The sequence below is a fragment of the Conger conger genome, chromosome 2, assembly GCF_963514075.1.
Source record: "Conger conger chromosome 2, fConCon1.1, whole genome shotgun sequence".
NCBI classification, from domain to species: domain Eukaryota; kingdom Metazoa; phylum Chordata; class Actinopteri; order Anguilliformes; family Congridae; genus Conger; species Conger conger.
Genome location: NC_083761.1, coordinates 55,556,970 through 55,575,991, shown reverse-complemented (window position 1 = coordinate 55,575,991; position 19,022 = coordinate 55,556,970). Strand labels below are relative to the sequence as shown.

General features: G+C 39.3%; 1 protein-coding gene across 1 annotated transcript; it reads left to right on the top strand.

Annotated features, from left to right (window-relative positions):
* Positions 1-9,369: 9,369 nt before the first annotated feature.
* On the top strand, positions 9,370-11,784 carry LOC133122794 (galanin receptor 2b-like). The gene is made up of 2 exons (XM_061232955.1): positions 9,370-9,743; positions 10,961-11,784. Exons 1-2 carry the CDS (start codon positions 9,370-9,372, stop codon positions 11,709-11,711), a joined length of 1,125 nt encoding a protein of 374 aa, XP_061088939.1. The 3' UTR covers positions 11,712-11,784.
* The last annotated feature ends 7,238 nt before the right edge of the window (positions 11,785-19,022 follow it).

Here is a 19,022-nt window from a genome sequence, read left to right as displayed (position 1 = left end):
GCTGTGATATGATACAAAATATGATCCTCTAAAGCAGTGGTCTCCAACCCTGGTCCTGGAGAGCGACAGGGTCTGCTGGATTTAATTGTTGCTTGGCACTTAATCAATTAGAGCAGTTTAATACACAGTTAACTGACCTCACGTGGTTACCTGGGTCTCAACGGGGTCCTGATATTCAGGTGAAAACTAAAAAAGCAGACCCAGTAGCTCTCCAAGACCAGGGTTGGAAACCACTATTCTAAAGTGTGTTTGGCAGTGTATTTCTGTGAATCTCCACTTGTACAATCAAATAGGTCGACTAGAGACATAAAAATATGTGACTGTGCTGGTCAGACCTGGGTCAAATATGTCATTGTTGTTCATTCTTTTCCATGGTCTACCAAGCTTATCTGGGGAATTGGTACCCATGGAATCTGAAGTGGAAACCAAGTCCAAAACAATTACATATTTGACCCTGGTGCCTGTCTAGTGAACACGAGACACATTTATTAATATGACCACAGAAGTGGAGCAACTTTAACATGTTTTTAACAACTTTAACTTTAACATGTTTTGAGGCACTACCATGCCTCAAAAGGTTTAAATGATTTAACAATTAACACCCACTATACTGTCTCTTGCTACATGACTCTATATCAAACATGTGACTAAATACATTTGTGTCTAAAGACACAATCCTCTGCTGATATATGCTCAGTTATGGAATTGCAGTACAAATTACCTTTATTCCGTGAATGCTTGGGACAAAAATAGAACCTGGAGCTGTGACACCAAAGACAGTGTCGGAATTATGCATATCCGATTGTGAAAGTCTGCACTGTTTTAATGAGAATCAATCAATCAATCAATCAATGTTGTTTTTGTTTTGCTTAATAAAATTAACATTTTAATTAACTCCTTAAGTATCATCTCTTTTCTTGACACAAGCTGGAAAATTACATACACAAAATAAAATGGTTACTATTCTTGACCCTTTTGACTACAGGCATAATCCTGGTCTGGAAAAAAAGATATGCAGATGTTTTGAATTAGGAGAGATTTGGGGACTGATAGGTGCGGAATATCAGAAACCAAGCAGACTACAAACTGAGAGAAAAGGGGTCTTTATTACCAGTCCAGGTACAGAAGCCAGCCAACAGGAACAACACAGGATAAGCAGACAGTAGTAAACGGACAAGAGTGGTGCAATGGAGAACAGACGAGACGAAGTCAAACACAGACAAGGGTCAAAACCAGGAGATCAGACAGAGATTGAATTTGTATCTGTTGAATTTATCAAAATAATATGCTGGCTTGTTAATGCAATGCAAATAATTGGGTATAAATTATAAATCTGTACAAAAAGAATATTAACTACAAGGCTGTAGCAAGTTGTCAAAGATCTGTGCAGATACACCTTGATGGAGATGGACAGAGGCTGATGTCCTGTCTTTTGAGGCTTTCAGCAAATGCAAACATTTCACTTAAAACAATGTTTTTGGGGGCCAAGCAGTGAAGATGCATAGACACACAGTGTGTCTCTACCTCTTCTTCTTATTATTCATCGTCATTATCTTTTTCTTCTGACTAGGGTGTCTTTGGCAGCCAAGGAGAACTGTATGATACAAAGTTTTTAAATTTGGCACACTGATTGGGATAGTCCTATGATTCTTGATTTCACCAAGATTCATGTCTCTACCTTGAGCACTCTAGTGCCACCAACAGGTCAAATTTGGGGGTACGTTTATGCATGCAAGTTTGGAGACATGCTCAATTTAAAAAAATGTTGGATTCCTTGGATCAAGCGTAGCAATACCAAAATTGGCCAGCCTGTTGCCATTGTATTAGAAGTGTGAAATGGCATTGAGATTGGTTCTAAAACAGGTGAGATATTGAGGTTCAGAATTTCAACCAATTCAAACTACTGCACTCACTATAAATTAAAGACCATTGAGATCATTTTTCAAAGCTGTATTACAGTCAGGTCTTGTAAGCCCATTACACTCAGTGACCATTTATTTATATAGACCTGTAAGCTGGTTAATGCAAATATCTAATCCACCAATCATGTGGCAGCAACTCAATGCATAAAAGCATGCAGAGCTGGGGAAGAAATTAGATCAAAGTGGCTTTGACTGCGACTCAGAAACTACTGATCTCCCGGAATTGTAACGCACAACAGTCTCTAGCGTTTACAGAGAATGGTACAAAAAACAGTGAGCAGATGTTTTGTGGGTGAAAATGCCTGGTTAATGACAGAGGTCAGAGGAGAAAGGCCAGACTGAACGTGACAGTAACTCAAATAACCACACATTACAACACTGGCAACACTTTGAACCTTGAAGTGGATGGGTTACAGCAGCAGAAGACCATATACTTTCTTTTATGAAACCTGAAATGAAGCCATAAAATATAAAATGCATTAGAAAAAATATTAAATTTAATATACTAAATCAGATGTATAGTATGGTTGGGGGCATGGAATCCAGCATGTTTGTGAGTGGAGTTTGTTTGCATTAAAAAAATAAAATAACTGTCAACAACGAATGTGTATAATTATTTGCAGGACATTTATTGTTGGTGTTCCATAAATTATATTGCCAATATTGTAAATGGGAAATGCCAAATTTTGGAATGTCTGAAAGTTACTAAGTATACATGAATATTTGTAACATGTATAAACAAGACCAGTCACCATGGCTTTTGTTCAGAGTAGGCCAATTCAGTATTTTTTAAGGCTGACATTTCCTTGAGGAGCTATAATGAAGACAGGAGTAAAGAGCACGGAGGTAAATCTCATACCTTCTTACCTTCATTTCTGCCAGATAAAAAGCCCCCATGCCCCCACTTATATTGCTGTACCACTGTTCTGGCAAGGACTAAACTGTTTAGTCAGTCCATGCACTTGCAGCTTGGTTTTTACAGTGAAGAATGAACAGTAAACCAAATAAAAGTGGAGGTGGAGCTTTCATACGTGAGAGGGAAGACAAGAGAGTGAGGGAGGGAGGGCGAGAGAAAGGCAACGAGAGAGGAGAGAAAGGCAGAGGGAGCGAGGGAGAACAAAGGCATAAAGTCTGTGCGAGAGAGGATCAGAGTGGCTGCTGAATAGGAAGGAAGCGCTACATGTTTTTAGGAAGTGACATGAGAATTGAATGACTGCTGTGAACAGTGAGCCTGAGGCCTGGAAGATTGGAAGCCTGGTGCAGCAATAGGTCTTGGTGAGTACAGACTTCCTCCCCTGAAAGGAGATTTCCATGTGGAATTTCAGATTTCCTTTGTGATACCATTAGGCTTCATCATATCTTTCCCAAGCTTGAGAGATTTGTCTGGTTAGATATGAGATTACCTTGAAGCAGAAGCATCCAAAAAATTCTTTTTTTTTTTTTACTTTCTGAACCCATTTAAAGGCCCATAAATGTATTAATATGCGTATTAGTGTAAATATGAATAATGTATTTCATAGGTTGCATGTATTTCTATTCTTTGGTATTTCATCTGCATTGTTCTTGTGGTTAGACTGTGTATGTATGTATATATTTCTTTGTCAAAGAGGGTGGTGGTACAAAACAATGGGTAGTGATCTGGGCTTGTACTGTAACACTATGGTTGTGAGTTCAATTCCCAGCTGGGGCTCTTGAGCAAGGTGCCTGAATTATTATTATTCATATTCAGCTGCATAAATTACCTTTAAAAAAAACGATCGGTGTGTGTTTAGCAGGGTATTATATATTGAACTTTTCCAGTTGATAAGCAGATTAGTTCCAGTTTATCATTTGACTATAAATTATTGCAATGGTTTACCAAATATTGAACCATTTCTTCTTAAATTGGATTACATTTACTGTATATGCTTAGATATTTAGTTGTGTAGTTCTACAGTTGTATCAAGTCTGACCAACCATATCACTGCTGACTGTGGCCGGTAGCTCCACGGGGTGACTTGCAGGGAATTGGAGGGTTCCGTCGACTAGGGTGCAGTGGATTCATAATCTAGTGAACCCTGCAAATCGATCTGCAGTGAGCCACATATATGGTGTTGCAGTTTTTTTTTAATGACTATTTCAGACAACCATTTTGTGTGAGGGTGTATGATATAGACATTTACATCTCCCTCAAAGCCTCTTTGTCTCAAACCCATCAGTATCTTCACACCTATGCAATCTCTCGATGTATTGCCACTCTCCAGCTCAAGATTTTCTCTATAACTCAACATGCTTTGACACATGCAGTGGGAGGTATACATTCTCCCAGCTTTAATCAAGGCATTCAACTGGGTTGATGCACAGCTCCTTTTTTAAAGGTGGTTGCCAAGAGGATATCTCCTCTGCCATTTCACAGCCAAGTGTCTCTACAGCGTTTGTGTACTAATGTAGAAGTAGAGGAGGCAAGTTAGCCTGTGCCTCTTTGCGGAAATGTCAAGTGGCAAAAAATAAAGTAAAGAGCGCTACAGTTGGTTCACACCTCTCTTTTCTGTCTTGTTATTAAGCCAGATATTTAGCATTCCCTTATCTACCTACTACATGTGACACAGCCTAAGAGAAAAAAAGCATGGAATACTGTGGAATCTTTAAATGCACTGATTGGAAATGTATGGGGTGAATAGATATGGCTCCTGAATGCCTCAGATACCCCCTTACTCCTTTAGTTAGTGTGAATTTAATTCACCCAAAGGATTATGCAGAGAGATTATGAGAGAGTGAGAGAGCTAGGTTTGATTCATTGTGAATTATCCAATGGGATTCATTCTCAGTGTTTGTTGGGAGATAAATGCTGCATGGCTGACAGATGACAGGACATGAAAACACACAGCAATGGTTCATTACTAACAGTCATTTTGTGAGCTATAGCATAAGTCAGTTCTTACATACATTACATAGAACCCCCGCCCCCATTTCCAGTTCCATTATTGATTTCAATTTTTTTTGTGTTAAAAGGGTAATTTCTTTAGGAAGGCCTGGCTTACTGGTCATGATTAAAGCAGCATCATTAGGAATAGAGGCGACCCACTGGTCATTTCCCATGTCATTCCCCCCCCCCCCCCTTCTATCTGTCTCTTTTTCTCCATCAGTTTATTGTTCAACTAACCTATCATGAATTCAGATATTTAAACCTCAATCCAAAAGTATGCACTGCACCCACTATTGAACATTGGTGATGATGAACATTTTGGCATCACCTTAGTCACTGTTGCTTGTGAATCATCTTCACTGATACTGCCACCAAACATGTTCCAACAATCACCTGCCTTTTGGCAGCATCTTTTTCAGCGATGCTAGCCATAACTATGGACAATTAGGTCCTATGCATGCTTGGCCATTTTTCTGATTAATTACAGGTGAGCCACTCCTTTGTCTGATATAGTCTGACACATAATCATATGTAGCTACTACATCAGGTCCAATTAATGCAAACACACCAAGTAACTCCAACCAAAGCTATTCTGGACACTGCCTGGGTAAACTGTACAAACTTTACAAAAAACCTTGTAGTAGACACAATTGAATTAACTTAATCAATTAAGAGAGCACAAAAGACATCTGATCCAATGAATGGATGATCAGGATCTGAATTTAAATACAGAACGTAAAGTCTTAGGGAATTTTAAGCAAAGGTGGGAATCAGATCTTTTAGCTGTCTTAGTGGAAATGCAAGACCTGTTCCTGTTGTGGCTTGTATTTTCTATGCCTCTGTCTGTTGGGGGAGGGTTCATACTTATTGGTGCCAAAAAGGATCACAAGTTGATAAGAAAGGCAAGCACTGACATTGGTGTAGCTCTGCTTGAAGTTCCATCCCAGAACAGGCTGTAGAAAAACCATTACAAGGATATTACACAAAGCAATTTGCATCCTCTGCACTAATGACACAAATGAGCAATTTGAATGGAAGGAATCTTCTCTTCCCAGGTGCTCTACAGAAATTTAAGAACCTTTCAATGCATTCTGTTTATCCAGCTAGCAAATAACCCTACTGCAACTGTTTTACAACATTGCACAGGGTTTGGTGAAGAACAACAAAGCAAACATTTATTTTGTCTACCCTCCCAAACCAAACTGACTACAATGACTGCAAATACAGTGGGCTCCAGAATTATTGGCAACTCTAACTGGCAATACACAGAAAATGCTTTAAAAAAAAAAATTAACAATAGGATTACTGAGAAATTCAAAAAGAAAAAAATACAGGACTTTATTATTGTTTCAATGGAACCAACCAAAATCAAACATTAATATAATAAATCATACAGTGCATCTGGAAAGTATTCACAGCGCTCCACATTTTGTTATGTTACAGCCTTATTCCAAAATTGATTAAATTCATTTTTTTCCACCAAATTCTACACACAATACCCCATAATGACAACATGAAAGAAGTTTTTTAGAAATGTTTGCAAATGTATTAAAAATAAAAAACTAAGAAATCACATGTACATAAGTATTCACAGCCTTTGCCATGAAGCTCAAAATTGAGCTCAGGTGCATCCTGTTTCCACTGATCAACCTTAAGATGTTTCTACAGCTTAATTGGAGTCCACCTGTGGTAAATTCAGTTGATTGGACATGATTTGGAAAGGCACACACCTGTCTATATAAGGTCCCACAGTTGACAGTGCATGTCAGAGCACAAACCAAACATGAAGTCAAAGGAATTGTCTGTAGACCTCCAAGACAGGATTGTCTCGAGGCATAAATCTGGGGAAGATTTCTGCTGCTTTGAAGGTCCCAATGAGCACAGTGGCCTCCATCATCTGTAAATGGAAGAAGTTTGGAACCACCAGGACTCTTCCTAGAGCTGGCCGCCCGTCTAAACTGAGCAATCGGGGGAGAAGGGCCTTGGTCAGGGAGGTGACCAAGAACCCGATGGTCACTCTGTCAGAGCTCCAGCGTTCCTCTGTGGAGAGAGGAGAACCTTCCGGAAGGACAACCATCTCTGCAGCAATCCACCAATCAGGCCTGTATGGTAGAGTGGCCAGACGGAAGCCACTCCTTAGTAAAAGGCACATGGCAGCCCGCCTGGAATTTGCCAAAAGGCACCTGAAGGACTCTCAGACCATGAAAAACAAAATTCTCTGGTCCGATGAGACAAAGATTGAACTCTTTGGCGTGAATGCCAGGCGTCATGTTTGGAGGAAACCAGGCACCGCTCATCACCTGGCCAATACCATCCCTACAGTGAAGCATGGTGGTGGCAGCATCATGCTGTGGGGATGTTTTTCAGCGGCAGGAACTGGGAGAATAGTCAGGATTGAGGGAAAAATGAATGCAGCAATCCAGACATCCTGGATGAAAACCTGCTCCAGAGCGCTCTTGACCTCAGACTGGGGAGACGGTTCATCTTTCAGCAGGACAACGACCCTAAGCGCACACAGCCAAGATATCAAAGGAGTGGCTTCAGGACAACTCTGTGAATGTCCTTGAGTGGCCCAGCCAGAGCCCAGACTGAACATCTCTGGAGAGATCTGAAAATGGCTGTGCATCGATGCTCTTCATCCAACCTGATGGAGCTTGAGAGGTGCTGCAAAGAGGAATGGGCGAAACTGCCCAAAGATAGGTGTGCCAAGTTTGTGGCATCATATTCAAAAAGGCTGTAATTGCTGCCAAAGGTGCATCAACAAAGTATTGAGCAAAGGCTGTGAATACTTATGTACATGTGATTTCTTAGTTTTTTATTTTTAATAAATTTGCAAAAATTTCAAAAACTTTTTTCATGTTGTCATTATGGGGTGTGTAGAATTTTGAGGAAAAAAATGAATTTACTCCATTTTGGAATAAGGCTGTAACATAACAAAATGTGGGAAAAGTGAAGCGCTGTGAATACTTTCCAGATGCACTGTAGATTTCACCAAAATGTTGGTGAAATTATTGGCACCCCTGGTTTAGTACGGGGTGATTTTTTTCTATGCAGATTCTTGCATGATCCTTGGGTATGTGCTCATCAACTACCTTCTTCAGTTCAACCCACAGGTTTTTGATTGGATTGAAGTGCAGCGCCTGAGATGGCCACTGCAGAACATTGCTTTTGTTGTCATGGAACCATTTCTGTTTTTTGTGTCTTGCTGAACAGTGCACCTACAACCAAGTCTCAGCCTTGGGGTAGGGGCAACCACATTATCAGCCAAAAATTGCCTGGACCTCTGGAATTAAAACAGCCCCAAAACATCACTGGCTCACCTCCACAAAATTTCACTGTGGTTATGACATGCATCTCCTTTTATGCATCTCTGCTTCAGTGCCAAATATGCCAATGCTGTATCTGACAAAATGTTCAATTCGGTGTCATCTGGCAACAGCTTAAAATTGAATGTTTTGGTCAGATACAGCATCGGAGAAAAGGAGATGAGCATACCCACGGTGAAATTTGGTTGGGGGTCAGTGATATTTTGGGGCTGTTTTAATTCCAGAGGTCCAGGGGACACACCCAAGAATGTGAAGGATTTTGCAAGGATTTATGTAGAGGAATGATATCCCTTCAAATGTGTTCCTTAACCTTGCATAGCATTACAGGAAAAGACGCCATGCTGTTGTCCTGTTATCTTGGTGGATGCACCAAGAATTAAACCAGGGGCGCCAATAATTATGGAAACTTGATTTTGGTGAAATCTATTTTTTATGAAATTCATTTTGGTTGGTTCCACAGAAATGAATGAAGTCCAGTATTTTTCACATGTTCAGCATTTTGAGTTTATCTCAGTAATCATAGTATGTTTTGTGCATTGCCAATCAGAGGTGCCAATCATTTTGGAGCCCACTGTATATAGCATGCTTTTTTATATTTTATATTTATATTCACAAATCTTCTTTATGGCTCATATATATCTTGAAATCAAATAATCACTGAATTCTTATTTGAGTTTTTATTTTAAATTAATCATGGTTTCATTGTGAATGTCAATTATTTTCATCATGATCATCAGACTTTGAGCCTTTTTCTGTAACAGCACCATATGTGGACTCATATGATTAAGCTAATTACAAATATTCATGGTTTCTGATGGAGATGATCTATCATAACATAACCTAATAACTTGTAATTTATTTTAATTATGCACAAGTGCAGTAGTGTTGCTTTAATCCATTTAATTATCTGCTCCATTACAGAAAGAAATACAACATTAGCGAATAAGCATTTCAATGCTTATTCGTGCACAGGTGTGGAAATGTAGCCAATAATAAATGAAAACACTTAATCACTGTGAAAACAGAATGGGCATTTTCATTTATAAATGTTATTTAACTGATCATGGTTAATTAAGCCTAACAGACCCTGACGTTTTAAAATTATTATCTACAAAGTTATCAACTGGTGCGTCTTCGGCTACTGATTACCATGTTTGAGACAGGATGATACACATAACAAAACATTTTCCTGTCTTTAGGATTAATTCAGCCAGCCATGTCAGATCAGGAGGACTTCAACAAAATGGGGGGCCCTGGGAACATATCGGAGAGTTACCAGTTCAACCCTGCCAGCGTTATTGTTTCAGTGGTCTTCTCGCTCATCTTCCTGCTCGGCACAGTCGGCAACAGCTTGGTGTTGGCAGTGCTCCTCAGGAACGGGCAGATGGGGTACAGCACCACCAACCTGTTCATCCTCAACCTCAGTGTGGCCGACTTCTTCTTCATCATCTTCTGTGTGCCTTTCCAAGCCACCATCTACTCCCTTGAGGGCTGGGTGTTCGGTTCCTTCATGTGCAAGGCTGTCCACTTCTTCATCAACCTCACCATGTACGCCAGCAGCTTCACTCTTGCTGCTGTGTCTGTCGACAGGTATTGTACCCTTTTCTAATAACTGCCTTTCACTGCAAATACGAGGCCATGCCCATAATTGTTCCATTAAGGCACTCAACAGATAAAAGAATACTTATTTCCTAGTTATAATGCATGAGGGAACAATATTTCAATTTTTTTGATGCTAGTAATTTTGTGCTAGCTAGCTTTTTATGACATTTGTCTTTTTTTATGTGACCCTTTTAATCTGACATTTACTCAGATGAAATGGTTTTATGGTTAGACATTTGGTGAAGACCTGAAAATGTCTCGACAGATGAAAGAACAACCAAAGACAAATCAGACAAATGTAATATTGGAAACGTGCTAAACGCCACAGTCAAGGTCACATTTACGTATGTGCAATTTTGGAGAAAGTGAAAATAGAGGTTTGTAATCGGGCTCTTCAGCCATGAAAGAGTTAGCTGTTGGTTGTGGCGCTAATGCACTGTTTTTAAAGTTGTTTATTTTTTGGAGGCACCATTTGTTCTATAATTTCAGTGGAAATATTACATTATATTTTTCGCAACATTGTAGTCAGTTTGGTTTAGGAGGGTAAACAAAATAAATGTTTGCTTTGTTGTTATTCTCAAAGAAATGACCCAATCCGATTAATTAACCCAAACTCCCACCTCACCCACAGCTAAATCTTTCTCATGGAGCCAGCCTCTTTCACAACTGAGCCTCAGATGCACCTAAATTGAGTTTGGCACACCCTAATTATCAAGCGCCTTGAGTTACCAAAAGTGTAGGACAATTCTGCGTTGATGGTGAAAATAAGGTCCAATGTCTGTATTGTTAACAAACACTTTGGAAGGCATTGGTATGGGCAGGAGAATTGAGCTTCACATATAAACTGCTCTGATATCCCAGTAGAGGCCTGAAACACGGTGACTACGGCATAAGAGAGAGAAATTGAATAATTTATTTGATTTTTATTTCTGTTTCTGTTTATTGTCATGGCGTATGGCATACACATTGACAATAAAATACACAGTTCAATACGCCGAACAATTTCAGGCATGATACCTTTCAGATGAACCACTTTCAATGACTAAACATCAGCAATATGTTTTCATTTCATTGCAAAATGTATTAAATATGTTTAGTGAGTACATAAAACATACAATGAATGGGATTTTGGATAAACTGTGAAATTACATGAACATGCATATTATGGAATAAAAGACCATTATTTGTGCATTCTTGGCTTGTAGGTATCTGGCCATACGTTACCCGCTGCGGTCTAGAGAGCTGAGGACACCCTGCAATGCAGTCGCCGCCATGGCAGTGATCTGGGGCCTGTCCCTGGTCTTTGCCGGGCCCTACTTAAGCTACTATGACCTCATTGACTTTGCCAGCGGTAATGTGTGCGTCCCTGGGTGGGAAGAATACAACCGGAAAGTTCTGGACACATGCACATTTGTGTTTGGGTATGTGATACCTGTGCTCATTGTGAGCCTCTCCTATACCAGGACTATAAAGTACCTCTGGACTGCTGTGGACCCCTTAGATGGCATGTCTGAGTCCAAGAGAGCCAAGCGCAAAGTCACCAAGATGATCATTATTGTCACTGTGCTCTTCTGTATATGCTGGCTACCCTACCATGTGGTGATCCTGTGCTACCTCTATGGAGACTTCCCCTTCAATCAGACAACCTATGCATTCAGACTGCTGTCCCACTGCATGGCCTATGCCAACTCCTGCCTCAATCCCATTGTCTACGCGCTGGTGTCTAAGCACTTCCGCAAAGGCTTCAAAAAGGTTTTTAGCTGCATTCTGAGCAAAAAAGCCAGGAACAAGGTACATGTAGTGCATGTGGCCAACACTGTGCCTGCTTTTGAGACAGGGTCAACAGAGGTATCACAAATGAATGAGAATACTCAACGGAATGATTGTGAAATGGGCAACCGTTCCCCAGCTGTTCCACAAGAGTCACTTTGCCTTTCCAACAGCCATCTTGACTGAGCAATTCTGAATAATACAGCAAACGTGTTTTAAGACTTTCTCTTTTAATTTTGTCAATGTCCATTGACCTTGTTGAATATTGTGTAAAGTTTTGCTTTTTGAGTGATTTTCTTTGGTCAATATGAATTTAATGAATACGATATTCTGGTGTTTCTTATTTTTTAAAAAGAAATAAAAATGGAAGCGCATTGATTTTTAAATTGCTAACTCTTCTAAGTCTGTATAGTGGAATTATACAAATGAACAGTGAATACATGTTTACATTCTGTAAAACAACAAATATGTTGTAGTTCCTCAGCCTTTGTAAGTGTTCTTGCCAATGTTTAACTTTACTTTGTATAAAATATGTATTATTATGTTGTTCATTGTTGCTATATGGTGGATATGCGGTCTCAATAGACTATAAAATTGGCAATAAAACTATTCCTCATTGATATAGATGTAACTACAGTTGTTACCAGTTGTATAGCTTCACCTTTTATAAATGTTTTCCAACAACCCTGTGTATACTTGATTGTAAAGAAGGCTAAACTATGCATGATTTCTTTTATTGCCTCCCTCTTGTGTTCACAGTCAAAAAGCTCCCATTCTCAACCCCACCTACACCACCAACAAGACGAAGCTCAACCTTCAATAAAACTACCGTAGATATTTTGTTCTGGCTAGCTATCCGTAGCTTTGTAACACCGTATTGCAGTCAAAAATACAGCAATAGCTTAATCATACCAATCAGGCAGTCGCAAGTATGCAAAACAGCGCCCATGTGTTCCAGTCTGTTCTAGCCTGCCGCACAGCAAAATTATGTAACATAAGCTTTGTATATCATCATTATTATTATTATTTTGTTTTGCAGCTTTACATAGTCTCAACTTAATTGTCAATTAAATAGATTGTCACACCTGTTTCAGTTGAGCTCATTTGAATGCTTAAATTATGTGTGTAGGCAAAACTTCAAAGAGCAAACTTGGCTTGACTTTCCAGCCTGTGTTTCCCAGAAGGTAACGGGCGCTCAAACTCCACCCTTGACGCAAAGATTTGTTTATGGACGACACTCCCACGAAAATATGGTAACATAAATGAAACCTCTACTTGATTACCGAGTTGCAAAATGCCATGGTGTCACCAAAGAATTATGCTGTGTGCAGAAAATGTTTTACCGTTTGTGAGTGACTGTGTGATTCCACCTGCTGATACACCTGCTCATAACACTCCCATTTGGTTGATTAGATGTGCCACAGTGGTCTATAGCTTTCAAGTAATTACTAACATGTTAATTAGGCTAAAAAAATACTGTTATCATCAGAGATTTGGTTGTTATGAAGTGCACACTGATAAGAGGCTGAAGGTACAACCAGGTTACATTTTATCAATGTCATTTTATCAAATGACAGTGAATGGCTATCTCTGCATTTCCCTTCATCAGGAGCTGAAGATAAGAATATCGATGAGAAGGCAAAGATGGAGGCACAGATCTAAAAATATATATACAGTACATCTGCAGTTTTTTCACATTGTTCACTTTGGTCATTTAATTACACTTAAAGCTTGATATTGCTTTTATACTTTGCTTATACATGGATAAAATAAAAAACAGCACAATGTGTACCTCTGATGGATCTGTACACATATTTATTTAACATAATTAAGTGCATGGTAATAAAGAAACCTATTTGGTCTGGTTAATTAAAAATCAAATAAAAAATCAAAGAATTACCCTAAAATGATTAAATGACACACTATGTTCAAGTAAAGTGTTACTGTGTAAGCTTTGGTTTCCTATTAGGCCTATGTTGCAGCCAACTGTATGAAAAAAAAACATTATATTGTGCAAAATATTTTTCACTAAAAGGAAATTCCTTATGATCACACATTGCCTTCACACTGCATAACTTGGACATGAGCAGTCTACGTACTGTGAAGATCTATGAGTGTGCAAGGTTTTGGGAAATAAACAGTGTTTGGGTGGAAGTGTGGTATAAAGGAGCTGGGCTTACGACTCAAACTTTGCAGGTTTGCTTTCCTGCTGGGGAGCTACTGTTGTATATTTGAGCCCAAATTACAGGGAGATCTGATTTTTCATAGAGAGATTTATAGCAAGAGCTATGTGGTGGCTCTTTGGTGCGGTGGGTAATACAATTGGTAATACAACAACAACGCTCAAAACCCAACTGGGGGCCTTTCTGTGTGGAGATTGCATCTCGCTATATTTCAGATCTTAATCCCTCTATTGACCTTATGCCTCTCCCAATCTCCCACTTCTTCACTACAATATACTAATATTATATTTTGAGAGGGGTTGAGGAGGGAGGTGCGGTGGTGAGGCAGTCCAGACCATGCCCATACAATCCTGACATTGCTTTCAATACAGAATTTATATCAGACTTGCAATGTGTATTATTATAGTTATTTACATTACTTTGAATAGATATTTGGTGGCGGTGTAGTGGACTCATCCCTCAATGGTCATTTCTGGCCATCATTATATGTAGATGAAAGCATCGACTAGATGCTAAGATGCAATGAAATAATGGATTCAAATTGTCATTTTCACAATGCACTATTTATATTATAATGCATGAAAATGCATCCTAATTGAAATCCCACTTATCCTCTTCACTCTTCAAAACAGGCCTCTGGAATTGTAAACAGGAATTACCACACACTCAAAAATGCATTAAGGGACCAGTACCCTGTACGAGGACTCTGTTTTTTCTTGTATAAGCACCAGCGTTCTGAAAAAGAAACCTACAGCTGTCAAGACCCGGTTTCCTTCTCAGACTCCAGTGTCTGGTCCCCTGTCTCAAGCTCCAGTCTCTGGTCCCCTGTCTCAAGATCCAGTCTCTGGTCCCCTTTCTCAGGCTCCAGTCTCTGGTCCCCTGTCTCAGGCTCCAGTCTCTGGTCCCCTGTCTCAAGCTCCAGTCTCTGGTCCCCTGTCTCAAGCTCCAGTCTCTGGTCCCCTGTCTCAAGATCCAGTCTCTGGTCCCTGTCCCATCCTGGGGGAACATCAGGTGCCATTCCTTAAAGGGGGGCTCCTGTAAGGGTTCACCCAGGTCCTTCTGGCCTCAGACCAGCAGAGGTCGCCAGTATGCCCTCATCTCTCCCTGTTAGAGTTAATTGTTTCTTATTGGATTATTGGTTCCCACTAGTGTCCTCTTGTTAGGTCGCATACTTTATTGGTTTCATGTGTTTCCGTGTATATTTAGTTCCTTGTGTTCCTTTGTTCGGTTCTGAGTCGTTGTCTTGTCTTCTGCATGAGACTGTCAGCTCCCTGTGTTTTCCCAGGTCTTTTCCCCTTTTCAAATACCTCCAGTGTTCCTTGTTCCTCATAGATACACATCTTTATCTACTCAAAATACCACAAGTGGATCTAGGAGGCATTTGCAGAGTTCATATGGCTTCCGATAACCAAAGAGAGCAATTTACATGTAGGGTTGGGTAACATTTTAATTTGATCAATTCCGGATCCAGTTCTGCTTATCGTTTCCAATTCTTAATGGTTCCAATTCTTAACATAAAGCCACACATAATCTTTCTTTCCCGGTTGGTTAAAAATGGTTACATTTTTAGATGACAAAAAAGCATTGACTCTACAACCAAGGCTATTGTTTAATTAAACTTGCTAAACTCAAGATCTTTTTATGCTAATTTTCAGAAAGTAAATAGATGCAATAACAATAAAAAACGCCAGCATGATGATATGATATGAGTCCTCCATGAATCATAAGAAATGTCATACAATAAAGTCGTAAGTGAACCACAGCTACAAATTTAAAGCACATATTCTTTGATAACTATAGTACTGCAGGTATTTGCTGTGGTATTTGTATTCTACATCCTCAAAAATAGCCAAAATATGTTTGCTATAACTAGCTAGTTGATTACTAGCCTAGAATGTAAACAATCCGACGGGAACTAACACAAAGCCACACGTAATCTTTCTTTCAATTGTCTGACCATAAGGCATGTGAACATGAACAAGTTTGATGGCCTAGTTGCAATGTATTCCCAACGCAGAGAAAAGTAACCACCCAACATCACTTGAAAGCAGGATAAGCACTACAATTGTATAAGTAAGAGACAAACAAAAGTGACATAAATGTAAAACAAGTGAATATCTAGCCCACATTATTAAGCCCTCAGCTGAATGCTTCTGCTGAGCCTGGGCATGGGTATCATAATCATGCCAAGAGACATTTGGAAGAATAGTTTACTGATTCATATTTTGGGGTGGCTGTTTTAACATAAATATCTCATATGACTACAAACTTCATTTTGAAAACCTATCCAGGTTGCACTCAACCAAAATTTGCATTTTTATACAATTTTACTAGAGCATTCATGAGATGGTATAAATACCATGGTGTGCATCTGAATTATTCAGCTTAAATCCAAGATACTTTTTGATTTTGGGCCATTCTGAATGATTGTGTTGATTGAGATGATAACTGAGCGTTAGCCTATATTTTAACAATGCCTAATGCAAAAGCCTAGATTCAAGACTAGACACAGAAAGCTCTCTTATACTGTACCTGCACTAAGGACGCAATTGAATGCACCTGATTAATCAGACACACCTGCAAAGCCATTTTGTCCAAACACTATGGTCCCCTGAAATAGTGGGACTAGGTACAGAACATGCTGTAATTTCTATATAGTGAAACCAAGATGTATAAACATAAAAGTGCTGAGAATCTGCACTTTAAGCATGTGTGATTAGTTTGAGTACTAGAAAAAAAATGTTTGTCCCAAATATTATGTAGCATACTGCATATATACTGCATATATGTTACCAGAAAATGATACCCTATTTGATCAATTCACAAATTTTGGTGCCACATTATATTTACCAAACCACACTTAATATTCTTAATGTGATGCAGACAGCAAAAACGATTTTTGGATGAATTATTGTGGGTTGTTATCCATAATACCTTTTCTGGTGCATTCCGTTGAATCTCTTGCCTCCTGGCTTTCAGAAATCCAGCATATTTTGAATATGGTGGGAAGCATACTATTGAGGAAGCATCTGAGGTTTTGTTAATGTGCTTGTAAGTTAGTAAAGTACAACTAACAGGTTTCACTTAATTTCTTTTGTCTGTCCAAGCTCCTGATTGGGTCCATTGAATATTGTCCCCCATAGAAAGTCCACAATACCTTCAAATTATAAATACTTTCCCGAGAAATATCATTACAATTAAACTGTGCTTCATTAAGGTTTTATAAAGTTGTCAATAAAATGTTGTAATGATATGAATGATTCAAAAACTGGGTTAGTAATTGGGTTAGGTATATCCAAAACAAAATATGTCATACAGTATCATAATAGTAGAGTTTGAATAAATGTCACCTCTAATATCAATTTTGAAGGAATTTTTCAGTTCATAACCATATACTGTAGTGTGCGGGCCTTTTATCACCTGTGTTTCACACACCTGATTGTTATACCCTCTCGTTACCTGTGTATTTAAACCCCTCTGTTTGTCTCATTTTCATGTGCTACAGCCATACTCTCCAGCGATTATTTCTGTCTGATCTCCCATGTGACCTGTTTTTTACTTCTGTTTTTTGGATTTCCCTCTTGTTCTGATTTGACCCGCTGTGTTTGGACTCCCTTTGGCTTTTCGGATTTTGTTTCTGTTTGGACTGTCTGTTTGTTTTGACCCTTTGCCTGTGACCCCATTCGCTGGATTATCCTTGTTGTACCCTGCCTGTCTGAACTGCTCTGGAGATAATAAAGACTTTACCGTTGACTCGCTTTTGGGTTCAGTGTTCTGGTGCCTGACAGTACATGTGTCCCTCCTGCATTGCCTTATGTGATCATGCAAATCATAACCAGGAATGAAAGCAAGTGGGAATAGAGCAAATGAGAAGCAGAGTAAGTGTGCCAGGCTCTATATTCTGCTACAGTACACACATAGAATATAAATATGAAATTAGTCACACACAGCTACGGTACACTCATAGGATTACAATATGACATTCTTCACACTCTATTATGATGCACACATAGAATATACATATGAGATTCTTCACACACTATTAAAATACATACATAGGACATAAATATGGCATTCTTCACACACTGCCACAGTACCCACATAGAATATAAATATGGTGTTCTACATAGTTACAGTACTCACACAGAATATAAATATGGCATTCCACATTGCTACAGTACCCACAGAGAATATAAATATAACATGCTTCACACAGTGTTACACTACACGCATAGAATGTCAATATACCATGCTTCACATGCTCCCACACTGCATGTGTAGACTAAGTGTTACAGGTTCCACATTGCTGCAGTACAGAAATGGCAACCTGACAAATGACAACACACCATTCAGTTCAAAGTCTGAGATGAAAGTGCAAGCCCTTCAGATAATACTGTGCATGAATGGGAAGGTAAAGGACTCCTGTAGCACAGCTGGTTCCGTGTCTCACACCATAAACCAAGAGACTGGGTCCACTGCAATACAAATGGTCTCCTTTCAGTTTGTCTCTGTCTATTTTATCTGTCATTTTTAGTAGAGCTAAGCCAGCCAAGTGCTTTGAGGGTTGCCCTGGAGGTCACTCCATTTATTTTATGAAAGACCATTATTTTGGTGAGAGAAATCGAGTACATTTCCATCTTTTGTCTGCTTTACAAAGTGTTTTTAATTGGATCTGTCTCTGAGTGCACTTACATGCACACTAATCCTCCGATCTTAACCCGATTCTGGCTAAACATTGTCATATGAACAACCTTGTCTGATTATCACTGTAAGGTCATCAACAGCTAAACCCAACTAAGACACCTGAAGGTATATATTTGTAGCATATACACACCATTCTTGCACACTCTAGATATTATAAATGAGCACTGTTTCATTGAAGGGGATGGGGAAACCAGCATGCCAGTAACATAAAGGGAGAAGTGGTTGGACAGCCAGACAGACAAGACAGAACAAAGAACATAAGGCAGTGGTGATAGGTTATTGTCTAGCAGGGCCTGGCGAGAACCATATACCCACAGAAACTTAAAAAAACTGCCATTTTTGGGGGAAATTTCATAGGACTGCGGCTGCACAATGCAAACAATCTGCTGAAGACATCACCCATTGATCAGGTAATGCTCACAAAGACAACCAGCCATCTTTGAGAAAACTGTGTGAGGCTGTGCAGCACAATGTACAATACTGTGCAAAGGTCTTACCATAAAGAGCAGTAAACAGAAGTAGTACAGTAAACACTAACTCAAATCAGCACAAACTCAAATCGCATTTAGAACTGCCTCAACAAGTACACTGTCCTGCAGTTTTATAGGAA